Raw genomic sequence first — 14,055 nt, 5'->3', positions numbered from 1 at the left:
GACCGATTCATCTGAAAATTTCAGGGCAGATAGATCTTGACCTGATAAACATTTTTACCCCCATGTCAGATTTGCTCTAAATGCTTTGGTTTTTGAGTTATAAGCCAAAAACTGCATTTTACCCCTATGTTCTATTTTTAGCCGTGGCGGCCATCTTGGTTGGTTGACCGGGTCACGCCACACATTTTTTAAACTAGATACCCCAATGATGATTGTGGCCAAGTTTGGCTTGATTTGGCCCAGTAGTTTCAGAGGAGAAGATTTTTGTAAAAGTTAACGACGACGGACGACGACGACGGACGACGACGGACGACGACGGACGACGGACGCCGGACGCCAAGTGATGAGAAAAGCTCACTTGGCCCTTCGGGCCAGGTGAGCTAAAAAATCTATAAAAGGAACGAGGAAGCTATACTGTATCAACGTATCGGTAAAATCGACATCTGAAAATTAAAAGTTAACATCATGCATATCGGTTTTCCAAAATTGTACATGATTGTGTAAACGATAAAAAAGATCCCAAATGATAATGCAGTCACAACTGGAAAACAAACTGACAATGCCATGACAAAAATATAGACGAAGAAACGATGACCAACAATACACAAAACACTAATTGTTTCATTTTCCCAATATGTTTTCTGTCTGTATCATTGTTATTGTACAATGTAGTTTAATAACATTTTGATGATAATTTAGTTTTGGATGTAACGCGTCTTCTGATTGGCAAACGTTATTTTGTTATGAGCCCATAGACATAATTTAGTGATGTGACCCGTCATTAACGTTTTTCATGATTTGCTACGGTTAAAAATAAAATTTATAATTAAATTATGAGAAATGACTGTATTATTTTTTCTGTCTAATCGAAATAAGATATGAAAAAAATGTTGTGCACACTGTTAAATAACCCGCACATTTTTTTTTATGTTATTTCTTCATAAACCAAAAAAATATTACAGTCATTCCTTAAATAAAAAGAGGACATTTTTCAAAATCATATACACGCTCAAACGGCATGTTCAATATTGTTCTATGTGACCTTTGGAACAGTTGAAGTGGACACTTCTAATATCAATTGTTTTTACGTACATCATTTAATCGGAAACAATTATAATTTGATTTCATAAAATGAACTCTACACGTAAATATTTTTAAACTAGACTCGACCATGTTTTCAAACATCTGCAGGTTTTTGTTCTTTGTTATGATGAGAAATCTTTTTTTAAATCCCGGTAAGTCTGCATACAACTTAATATTTTACAAGTTTAATACACAAGCTCGTTAGAAGTGACATTTATTTGATGTCAATTATTTTTTTTTAAAAGAAATATGATTGACTAAAAAAACAAACTTTCGCTAAAACAAATATATATTTACAACGTGAAAAAATTACTTGCTAAATTTAATACATTTATTAACACAGAAAATAACTTTAGATTCTTCGTTCAATGAAACTTTGTCTTGTTTTCGTTTTCTTTATTGCAAAAATATTTTATATGTTTTGCATTAAATAAAGATCATAATTTTATGAAATTGTATCTTTACAGCAGCTCAAGTACAGACAACAAGAAACAAAAAAAGGTTTCCGAATGTTATCCTAGAAAATTCATCATGGACAGAAAATATCATTATTCAAGCATCTAAGGACGTGAAAACTGTTCCGTCTCGAGAGGAAATCAATATATCTCCATGGATTTCATTTGCAGGTAATACATCAATTCGGCATTGGTCATAATAAAGTTACTCTGACTCTGATTAAACTAGATCAATGCGACAGTTAAAACAATAGGTAGAACGGCTTCGTGACTTCACCAGACTGAAAAAAGCAGAGGTAATTGTTACCTTTCTAATAAAAAAAATCTATCTACTGATCAAAGGCAAACAATCAAAGAAAGAAACATGCCAATAGTACCAGAAACTTTTTTGTACAATCATAAAATAAATATCATTAAGAGAAGGTTAACACTTTGTTATATCATTAAATCTTTCCACTTCACTGGTAAACATGTTGTCTCTTACATACCAGTGAAATGATAAGCTGTATAAAACCAGTTAGGCCACAACTTTTACGTGAGCAAATCTTAGGACAAACACTACAAAATTTACCCTCATCTGTTGACTATTTCTTGTTTTTGTTATTATTATATTTTCATATTGTGATTACTATGGTTGTGGAAATTGGAGTATTGATAAATTCTCCACACAGACAAAGGTTAAAGACACTTTTGATCGAACATTTCAATACGATGCACTTCGCGCAGAAAACATGTATGACTGCACTTTTAAGTGTTCATCATATGTAGGTGCTAATTATATCGTATATTTTGTGAGTATATTGAAATATCTATTAAATTTTCGATCTTCATTTCTCTTATTATATCTTATTTGTATAGCAATTTTCATTATTAGATATTAAACATATTGATGAAAGCGTTGGTAGCTTATGGCGGCATATAATGTATATTTTGACACTTTATATCACCGTACGGCTTTCAACAATGAGCAAAATAAGTTCTTATTATATGAGTATTGTTATAAAACACAAAAGGTAAATGCATATTTAACTTTTAATACTTGCATATAGTGCGATATCCAGTTAATAATTTGAGGGATGTTACAACATTGTTGATGTTACAATCAATGTATTAACATGTTTTAACTGTTGGTCCTCCCATTAGCTTGTTACACATGTTACAGTTTAAAATTTGAAATGAGAGAAATAATTTTTGTTTTGTGTTCATTTTCCTTAGGAATATGATTCTTAAAGACATTTGATAAAATGTAAGATATTATTTTGATTAACTTTCGAGCTATTTTGTTACAACTGTAATTAAACAATGCTTCTTTGCAATGTTTTTTTTCTTCAGAAAATGGTTTGTCAGTGTATTATGAATCTTGATGAAGAACTGGACACAACGTACAACTATTGTGTGAATAAATGTTCATCATTTTATGACCTATACTGCCAAGGTGATATTGGAGTATTAGTCTTTGCAATTGAAAGAAACCATACAGGCAAGACACACGTTTTCGTAAAGTATACGAAGCCTAAGATTTGCTTCATGAACTTGGTTACAATACTGATGTCTGATTGTTGATTACTAATTAAAATTGCAAGGTTATAAAATATTGTTTTTAAACATAAGCTTCCACTTCATATCTTAAATGTCTAAAAGGAGAAAGACGCAGTTAATAGAAATCAATATGTAATTTTTTTTCAGCAATAAACATACAAGAAGACAACTTCAAAAAAAAGTAATCATCTTATTTATTTTTATTGATAGTCCTGGTGATGGAGAAAATTGTATAATGTCATCTTCATGTTGAATTAGTTTTATTTTAAAATTCTATCTGTTTTAAAAAGCATCATAGCTTATTACATTATCATATATAAGTCAACATATGGTCTTATAATAATCTATTATTGTTATACCTTTTATTTTCAAAGCTCAAACGGAAGAAATAGATATATTGTCAAAGCATAAAGTGTATAATATGTCAAGTTCGACTTGTCTTGTAATAGCGAAGGGTGTATACACAACAGAGCAGATGGTATATTGCAGACGGAAACTGATGGATTTTTATTGTGATGGCAATATTATTAGCATCATATTCCGATTAAGTAAGTGTTGAGTTTAGTATCTTCATATTTTATTTCCCATTCCTATGTAATTCCTATTATGCAATATCCGAAAAAAAATACTATTGAATTTGTCAGTTAACTCGCATATGACTATTTCTTCCATCTTGTATCATACCCTGCAAGTTTCGATATGCAATGTCGCTCATCCAAGTCACAATACATAATATCTTTGAGGACTATAAACATGATAAAGCCCATTCGTTTGTTTAGTAAAATAGAGCTAGTTTATTTACAACCAACCACTGGGTCGATGACCCAGTGGTTGATTTCCCGAGGATATCACCACTTCTGCGCTGATACGGTCATATTTATAAATTAACTGTTTATAAAGCTTTAGAATTTTTGAAATGCTAAGGGTTTTCTACAGTAGAGTACACAATAAGACGTTAAACTGAACTTTATTCATGCCATAAACACGAGCACAGCAATTATTGATAATATTTAATATCTTTACAAGTTTAAAAGTAAATACACAATTATCAACTGCAACTTGATAATGTCTGAAGAAATGTCGTATCGTGATTCCCAATTTGTTCCGTAATTTACAATAAAATAGAGTTTTCATTCAGAATGGAAAATGTATGTTACATAGTCTATATATTAATATGAAACAAGCTATCTAAACATGCTAAAGTTATTAAAAAAAATTGTAAACGTTTGCCCTCCAAATATTTTCTTCAGCGTTTTACAAAACGAGTACGAAACTTCTGGTATTTGATGCTGGAAATCGACGATTTCGATTCTGACTTTCACAGTGAAAAAAAACCCCAACTAATTGTTAAGCACTATTCAACAAATAGCAAGAAAACGAAGTGGGAAACCCAAGGACAGCACATCATGCTTGACTAAAGGGGAGCAGTGCAAGCTTGTAATAAATGAAATATTTGATTTTCTATGTTGGAGTAAAAAAAATAAGCAATATATTTCAGCCTGCTTACTATTCCTTACATGGAAATGAAGGAATAAAATGTTTTTGATCACGCCACGTAGGCACGGGATTTTGTCATGGTGAAGGTTCCTCAAGTGTTCAAATTTTATTCATGATGGAGATGAGTGCTACCTCAGGAATAGATTACTTTAGCTTTATTCGGCAAAACCTTAAGGAATTTCGACCTTCAATGCTTTTCAACTGTGTACTTTATTTTGCCTTTTAAATTTTTTGGATACGAGCGTCACTGATGAGTCTTTTGCAGATGAAACGCGCGTCTGGCGTAAATGTAAAAAATTAGTCCTGGTAATTCATGATGAGTTTATTTAAGGCCATATTTAAGTCAGTTCAGATGAAATGTTAACTTGGTATCTTTTTTATACAAATATAAAATGTGATAACGTAGAAACGTCGAGTAACATCTCAATTTAAAACAACAAAAAATAAACATATCAGATTCTTTATCCTTTTAAAAAGTACAATTTCAGATATTAAATACTTACAATGGATTTGTAAACGGTTTCAAGATCCTCTAGCTAAACCCTACTTCAGAGTTATATCACGAATAGACAACAGTGAGTATTTTGATAATTTATTTTGCGATATTGATTTTTGATATTAATATTCCAACTGTCAATACATGTACATTAAATTTGCGTGACCATGTAATTGTACATCCCAATAACAAAAACACTCCAATAGAAGATCTGAGAGTACTGCAGTTACTGGTAGCTAGTTCAAAGGCCAAAGCAACTTTTTTTTTTAAAATCGTGCATCTAAGGCTAAATTATCAATCAGTACCTATTCAATTTCCATTTGAGTGAGACAGAGAAACAAATATTGTACAATACAAGGACACTGGTATCGACAGATTGTAGACTAATGAATGTGCATATGCATATAACAATTATAATATTCAGTTTGCTTTTAATTTACTAATATCAATATCAATGTTAATCCAATAAAAACACTATTCAAAGATCCCATTACAGTGTTGAATTAGTAACCTTTTAGTAATAAGTTTCTTTAAACCATCGATAAATTTACGCATAATAGAGGATGTGCTATCCCGTTTGAAATAAGTTGTCTTATAAAATAATATAGACTTTTTCGACTTTATACTACAAATTTTGGTTCAAAAGGTACCGTTATCAGTTAATTGCCAGAAACCTTTACATTTTTGTTTTTATCAAATCTGTGTAGTTGGAGCGGCCTTCGTCGTCTTAAGGTTTTACAGTTTTCAAACCAAAGCCATAAAGAAAGAAATGTCTCCGTTTGACAAATTATAATAATAAATTATTTCATAAGTCATGATGAAACCTCAACATTGTATTTCAATTTCATTTAAGTTTTCTATATTAACAGGTCGTGTATACCTTAAAAATACCCTCTTTAAAATCTAGAATTTATATGTTATCTAAACCTTCAGAATCAACTTACCGTACTGTTGTTAAAGATTGGACGCAAGGGTCCTTTCAGGTCTTTTGCTAATGTCTATGTCGTTTATTGCAGCAGAATTCGGACAACCCGATCAGTGCAATATTTATACATTATGATTAAGTTTGAAATGTAACCGTGAAGACAAGTAATTTGGTGTACCCCTTTTATTATCCCATAGATGATATTTTCATATGAGATGTACAGGCACCTCATGTTCATTATAGCATACCATTGAACACAAGTAGTGGTATCGTTAATACCCTTTCAAAATTTGCGTCGTAGCAGCTATGCGCATATGTTCACGTTAGCGGTAATACATTAAAAAAAATTACTTAGGTATGATAAGTTGCACAAATTACTACAGTAAATTGTTTCTCTGTTTTGTAGAAATCTCAACCACTGCTTTCAATAAGCCAGACAGCTCCATATACATGAACACATCCACAACAACACCTGTACTTGCTGACGTACCAACACCAAGTAAGTGAATTCTATAAAGTATTACTTGTTTTTTCATTTAATGTTTCTAGTCAAACTAAGTTTTAGAATATTCGATATCAATTATTCAAGCAAAAGTGTAAACTTGGTATTCGAAATCAAAATATCTTAGAGAGTTATCATTATAAGGTATTCTGAGCGTATGCAATTAATAAAATGCATGAATTTAGGTGATACATCGAGAAAATACTAACTGTGCACTGTTGTCTTCCTTTTTTGTTCTTCATTTTTAAATAAAAATAAATTGAATCATTACACATATGACTTTTTCTAATATTGATATTAAAGAAGAACATGCCAGTGAAAAAGCTTACCAGCAATATGCATTTTTTTCATATGAAAACTTACCGACTTCCATCTATTGACAATTTCCAATTTAAAGACCTATTGGTAGATCACACTACAAATATATAAATGGGTCTGGATGGAGTTTCTCCATTGCTGTATTCTAAAGTATCGCTTTTTTTGCTTTTTTCTTCATTCTTTTCTTTTCGTACACTAGAAGCATAACCAAAGTATTTTGGATTATAAAGATTGTTAAGGACTTTTTGAAGACGAAAAAGACTGTCGCGTCAGGGACAAAGAAGTCATTTGTATATTTGTTTACAATTCTACAAGGAAAATCACCATGATTATAAAAGAGGGACGAAAGATACCAAAGGGACAGTCAAACTCATAAATCTAAAATAAACTGACAACGCCATGGCTACAAACGAAAAAAAAACCAAACAGACAAACAATAGCACAACATAGAAAACTAAAGAATAAACAACACGAAACCCACCAAAAACTAGGGGTGATATCAGGTGCTCCGGAAGGGTAGTCAGATCCTGCTCCATATGTGGCACCCGTCGTGTTGCTTATGTGAAGACAAATCCAGTAAATAGTCTAATTCGGTAGGTCATATTCATGAAAGGGAAGGGGATTGTAGTTACGACGTAAGGAACATATTCGATATCATTTGTGAAACGGTTATTCCATAACGGTCAACAAACTCGTGATGGCGTCCGTAAAATTTACGAAGGGATGAATTCAACTTCACCATTTGTAACTCTTGGTTTAATAGTGTCCTTGTGAGCAACAACTCTCTATCAAGAAAATCAAGATAGGAAATGCAAGCACGGGAATATCGTATCAATTGGGAGATATAGTCCCCGTATGCAGGTGCTACTGGAATGTTGCTACCTAGAAATGGAAAGTTCACAATTGGAAAGCTGAAATCATCTCTTTTGTCGTAAAGTTTAGATTTCAACCGACCCTCATTGTCAATTTCTAGATGTAAGTCAAGATATGAGGCCGACTTAACTGTATCTGTAGTATACTTTATCTCTAGTTTGATGGGAGAGATGCGTTCCACATAGTCACGCATTTTTGAATTATTTAGTGAAAGAACATCATCTATATAGCGGAAAGTAGAGTTAAAGGATATTGCTTTCTTCTTAAAACTCTTTCTAAGAAGTTCCTGCATAAAGTCAGCCTCATAATAATAGAGAAACAAGTCGGCAAGAAGAGGGGCACAGTTTGTTCCCATTGCAATATCGACAGTCTGTTCAAATATACGTCCCCCGAACGTAACAAATATGTTGTCAATTAAGAAACCAAGCATCTTGATAATATCAGTTTCAGAGAAATTTTTTACTGAATCAGAGTGATCCTTTACAAAGTAGGATTTATCCCTCCTTAAGACAAGATACTTGTATCTACGTTGGTCATTCTTTTTTATGAACTAAAGCAATACCAAGTCTTTCAATTTGTCTTTTATTACGAATGTGGAATTCTTGTGTAAAGAATAGAAAAGTCAAATGTTTTAATACTGTTACAAAATGAAAGAGAGTTAGAACGTATGTACTCTTGAAGATCTTTGGAATTTTTAAGTATCCACATCTGATTCACGCCACATCTAGAGTAGGCAGTTTCACCATATCTTTGAAGCCCATCATTGATTGCTGATAAAATATATGTTAATAATTAAGAAAGAGGTTTCATGGAGCACTTGGAAGACCCAGCAATATACCGTTGTTTGTAAGGACACTTATGTAGTTTAGGTATCCAATACAGTGATGGGAGATCCAGTTCTTCATCTTTGTTTGAAATTCCAAAGGAACATAGAACAGACCTATGATTATCTTAAGATTTTCTCTTTGGTAAGTGTCGTTAGGTTTCCAAGTGAATTGTCAATACCTAATTCGTTTATCAAGCAGTTAATGTAATGAGTTTTACACATAAAAACGATGTTGTTTGAGGCTTTATCTGCGGGGACAACAACATATTTGTAATGGAGGTAGGATAGGTGTTTTCCAACATTTGGGCCTTAAAAAATTGACGTAGAATGGGCATTGATAGACCCATTCAGTTTCTTAATTCTGATTTGTATCAAGTATGTAAGGTTGGTTTTTTTTCGCCAAAACAAACACTGCGTTATTTTTTCAAATTTACCATTTACTATTAAATACGATGCTATACAGTATTGCATTGAAAAACGTGTCTCCGACGAAAGTATACATATTCTAGCCTAGGTTCAATGTTGAAGACCGTACTTTGACCTATAATGATTTACTTTTATAAATTGTGACTTGAATATAGAGTTGTCTAATTGACCCTCATACCACATCTTCTTATATCTACATGTATATATTCAAACTTATATTTACATGCATTTTTCTTGAAAAGGAATATTACTACACATACTAATTAACCAGCCTCCATATTTAAGAATGCTTTTTATTTCAATGTTCAGAATATCATGTTTATACTTTCATTACAGATAACTACACCATAATAATTTGCAACTGTATTCTATTTTTGCTGGTACTTCTTGTCTGGATCATATTATACTTAAAGCACTTCAGGTATACTGATATAACAGATCTGCATTATAAATTCATAATGTAGGATTAAGCCGACCAAACAAGACCATCGTGGGGAGTTAATGTCGTTAAAACATCCTCGTTGACGTATGATTATGTGGAAAACCACGTAATTCATAATCAAGGCTTTCCAAACTGAGTCATCCTGAAATATTATAAAATATGAAAATGTGAAAATTATTTTGAAATTTGGGCACAAGGAAGTGATTAATTTCGTTCAATCGTATTCAGTTGGCTGCTTTTACATCCGTCTACTTTATTCATATACATGTTAGTTTCAACAACAACAAAAATCCCGATCTTTTTTTATTTTGAGATGCACTACTCGTGTGACCTTCCTAGTTTTGATTTTATTCAAATTTGACTAATTGTTTTTTTCATCGCAATTAATTATACAGATAATAACATCCTTGTGTGTAACTTAGCTTGTGTATTGTACTCACAAGTACTCGAGATTACATCATTTTCTAGTTTAGATGTAAGGTCTTTTGATAATCTTGTCATAAATAAGTACAATATTTCAAAGTTACTGTTTTAAGAATTTTGGTTTTCGTATCTATGATTGTTTCATTGTTGTTTGTTTTTGTTACCCTCTGTGTTTTATTATTTCGTTTTTTCCTCTCATAGTTGATGTGTTTCCTTCGATTTTAGTTTGTAACCTGGATATGTTTTCTCTCAATCGATTTATGACTTTTAAACAGCGGTATACTACTGTTACATATACCTTTATTTTGAATTGTGCTTATGTTTATGAATGATTTCGTTGCACTGTACTACATTTGACAATTCCTTAGTTTGCAATGTTACTTAACAAGTTATAAATGCATTGAATATTCTTACATGATACGATACGAACATTAATCTATTCCTTACAGTAACTGTAAAGGCGTAGAACTTACGAAACATGGATTGAATATATATGAATGCTTGACCATCATTAGGCAATTCAGCGTAAAACAAAGCTTTAAAAATATACTGTTAATAATGCATGTCACGCATTTAATGTCATTATCGTGATTTTGTATTATGAAAAAAAATGAACCGTTTTATATCTCTAAAACATTATGAATTTAATTCCTAGCATAACACAGATTAAACTGATTTCTTAATTTTCTAGGCCAGGAAAACAAGATACGACGCTCAAGAAGCAGGCATCATCCACAAGACAGGAACAAACATCTTCAACCAGCCAATCACCAAGGACATCAAATTACGAACAAATAAGTGAGGTCAGCATTTCACGTCCTTTTCGTATTACAAATGAAACGTATAGCGACACATGTATTCCTGAATGAACCGACTTTTTAATATTTTGTTCTTATGTATGACATGTATTTACCACTTGATCTATTTAAAATAAAAATATTTGCCATTTGTTGATTGGATACGGATGATATTATGCATGTTATGTGTACTTGGCTTTGTTTCAAAACGGGCGTTTAATTGGCAGGATCAAGATTTATATTGTTGAAATTTCAAACCTGACTCAATTTGGTTGATCGTATGCATCTATATAAATGTACCTTTGATTGATTTGGCTGTTTTTGTATGTATTGTGTGGTCATATACATGTAACAATCAACTTTTTCGGGTCTTATGCATCCTCGGCTTTTAAGTACTTAGTTTTTTACGTTTATGATGAAGGCAAATTAATGAAATTGTTTCGTGCATGTGGATATATAAAAAGACACAAAGTCTGGCTAACCAATCTCATACAAAATATTGAGCGAGATATAGTTTACTTTTTGTTTGTTTTCTTAGCACAATAAAAACAAAGTATAAGGACTTTCGTCAATTTATTATAAATCTGTGACTTCTTTTTTCACATCTGGAGAAGAAAATCACGGCAATCATTACTGATTGATTGTTTATCTATTGTCAAACACATTACAAAATGGCCTTCAGAAGCTTTTCCTCTCGTGGTAGTTTGACCAGCAATAATAACGACAGTTGGGATATCAATAAAGCTACGAAACTGATATTACTGTAATTTCTCCATTCTACCGTTACAATGCTTCCCATTGATAGCGTTTTCGTGAAGCTTGTTGAAGAAAATATTGTCTAAAGTAAGTAAAAAAAAAACACCGTGTTATGTCCCCGTCATTAACCGATTCTGCTTCACCCGTCGTGTTGCTCATACAAGTGATCTGATTGGTTTTGCTCTCAAAGGTAAAAATATATGGCTAATGTGGATGACAATCCATGACCGTTGGTTTTCCCGTTTGAATGGTTTAACACTAGTAATTTTGGGGCCCTTTATAGCTTTTTGTTGGGTGTGAGCAAAGGCTCCGTGTTGAAGGCTGTACATTGACCTATACTGGGTATTTTAATTGTTATTGTCTCATTGGCACTCACACCACATCATCCTATATCTATATACACCTAAAGAAAAAGATGACAAATAACGGTAATAATTATTATTAATTAAAATTGTGGAGTCTTGTCACTCAGTTTGTATGTTCATTTTCAAACAAGTTAAACGTTTTGATCATATAATCATCTTGTATCTATATCCGTGTAAAAGTATATAACTAATAAAAATATCTAGTTGATTAGAATTTACGGCAAGACAGAACTGTGGTTGCGACAATCCCTTCGTAAATTTTACGAACGCCATTACAAGTTGGTTGACCGTATCCATGGTATTGGAATAATCGTTTCACAGATGATATCGGATATGTTCCTTACGTCGTAACTACAATCCTCTTCCCTTTCATGAATGTGATCTACCGAATTATACTATTTAACAGATATGTTATAACATTTACATAACATTATAGCAACACGACGGGTGCTATGTGGTGCAGGATCCTATCACCCTACCGGAGCACCAGAGATCACCCCCAGTTTTTGGCGGGGTTCGTTTTGCTTATTCTTTAGTTTTCTATGTTGTGTCATGTCTTCTATTGTTTGTCTGTTTGTCTTTTTCATTTTTAGCCATGGCGTTGTCAGTTTATTTTCGATTTATGACTTTTACTCTGGTATTTTTTATCCCTCTTTTAACATCTATCCGTGGTCATTTGTAACACAGATATATATAATATCAGTAATACTATAAATATGTAACCTTTAAAAATGTCGTGAGATGACCTTAATTTCAATCTGCATATTTCTAAGAGAAATTCTCAAATCAAGATCTTAAGAAATAAAATTGGTCACTATTAACGTTTGATTACGTAAGAGTGTGTCAATGTGAATAAATTGGCTTGGTTTGCATGGGATGTCTTGTCTACTTGTGTGTTGTCTGCTCTGAGATATGTACATGTGCTATCTGATTTAACTAGATTTGTCAGCGGGTTTTTCTTTTAATGTTATTAATCTTTTCTGCATTGCTACAACAGGGAAACAAACTTTGTGATTGTTATAACCACCATTTGATACGATTCAATGAACGTAATTTTTTTAAATTTCTAATCTATATCATAAGGTGAAATAAAAACAGTTATCATGGTTATCTTGACTCAGCCAGTCTTTAAAAACCACCTGTTCATAATGCAATATGATCACTTTATAATTAACTGTCGAAAAACGCATGAAAATTAGTCAATTTCAATATGTATGAGAAAGGGTTTTTTGTTCACTTTTAATTTTTAACGTTGTCTGCCGGCGTTCAAAATATTTATGTTCAAGTCAAAATCAAATATGTGAAAATTTAGATGATGAACTATTGTTGATTTATTTCCCCTCGAACATTTTTTTATACATTTTATTGGAAAGTTAATTTCTAATAAAATGTTTGTTAGGAAACAAGGAAATATTTCCAAAATACATATACGCATTAACTATATGTTAAATATATATAATTCTATTGGAACAGTGGAAGTTAATACTTCATAACACACTATTGTTTATCCGTGCAAGGTCATCGTGTAACCGGAAACAGTTCCAAAATTCAAGTTAATCATATTCCTCTCTTGCATAAAGCATATTGTCAATGAAACTTGAAAATGCATTCATGCAAGTGGTGGTTTATGTATATTTTTATATTGAGTAATATTAGTTCTTATCTCGGTAAGTGCGCATGAAACATTCTTTGATTTATGTTATGGTTCATTATTATGTTTCGGAGCTTAGAGTAACGTCTATATTTTATGAAGAAGCAAACATTTTCGTTTATTTGCCAGATGAAGCTCCCCCCCTCTTTTTTCTCCAAGTGTCTGATGTTCTCGTCATGTTAAAGATCCATTGATAAATCTTCTGCTGTCTTGTCGTATTGTTGTCTCATTGACTCAGGTTCTGTTTTAAAAGATAATTTAGTCTTAGTCTTGTGTACAATTATTTGTCTATTTTTCTTTATCTTTTAAAACAATGGTGTTGTCAGTTTATGCTCGATCTATGAGTTTGACTGTCCCTCTGGTATCTTTTGGTCCTATTTTAAAGCATAATACAATCAGAATAGTTCTAACAGTAAAACCAAAATAAATTGTTGTTAAGATATCTTTTTGACATTCTCACTCATGTATTAAGACATTGGATGATTTAGAAGAAAAACACAAGGGATTACTGTTATCAGCAAGGCCGCGAAGATAATGACAATAGTTAAAGGCATTAGTCCTATACCGCTGTTTAAGAGTCATAACTCGATTTAGCGACATAGAAACGTATTATTTTATGATAAATACCAATATCCCTGACTTGGTACACGCCATTTTAAAAACAATTAAAGATTGAATATG

General features: G+C 32.0%; 1 protein-coding gene across 2 annotated transcripts; it reads left to right on the top strand.

The window, feature by feature from the left end:
- Positions 1–1,133: 1,133 nt before the first annotated feature.
- Positions 1,134–10,753, top strand: LOC134725228 (uncharacterized). Of its 2 annotated transcripts, none has more exons than XM_063588879.1 (8): positions 1,134–1,235; positions 1,554–2,329; positions 2,871–3,018; positions 3,452–3,625; positions 5,063–5,149; positions 6,402–6,494; positions 9,277–9,361; positions 10,497–10,753. In XM_063588879.1, exons 2-8 carry the CDS (start codon positions 2,270–2,272, stop codon positions 10,672–10,674), a joined length of 825 nt encoding a protein of 274 aa, XP_063444949.1. In that variant the 5' UTR covers positions 1,134–1,235; positions 1,554–2,269; the 3' UTR covers positions 10,675–10,753. The 2 variants fall into 2 exon arrangements, with proteins under 2 accessions (XP_063444949.1, XP_063444950.1); XM_063588880.1 differs by having other exon boundaries at positions 1,551–2,329.
- Positions 10,754–14,055: the final 3,302 nt, after the last annotated feature.

The sequence above is a fragment of the Mytilus trossulus genome, chromosome 7 (assembly GCF_036588685.1).
Source record: "Mytilus trossulus isolate FHL-02 chromosome 7, PNRI_Mtr1.1.1.hap1, whole genome shotgun sequence".
NCBI lineage: Eukaryota > Metazoa > Mollusca > Bivalvia > Mytilida > Mytilidae > Mytilus > Mytilus trossulus.
The sequence above is the reverse complement of the archived record's forward strand: the minus strand, read 5'-3'. Positions and strand labels throughout refer to the sequence as shown.

Coding starts and splice junctions, on each gene's coding strand:
- LOC134725228 (XM_063588879.1), top strand. CDS start 2,270: ATGTATGACTGCACTTTTAAGTGTTCATCATATGTAGGTGCTAATTAT. Junction 3,019..3,451: donor AATTGAAAGAAACCATACAG/GCAAGACACACG, acceptor TTATTTTCAAAG/CTCAAACGGAAGAAATAGAT. Junction 5,150..6,401: donor TATATCACGAATAGACAACA/GTGAGTATTTTG, acceptor TCTGTTTTGTAG/AAATCTCAACCACTGCTTTC.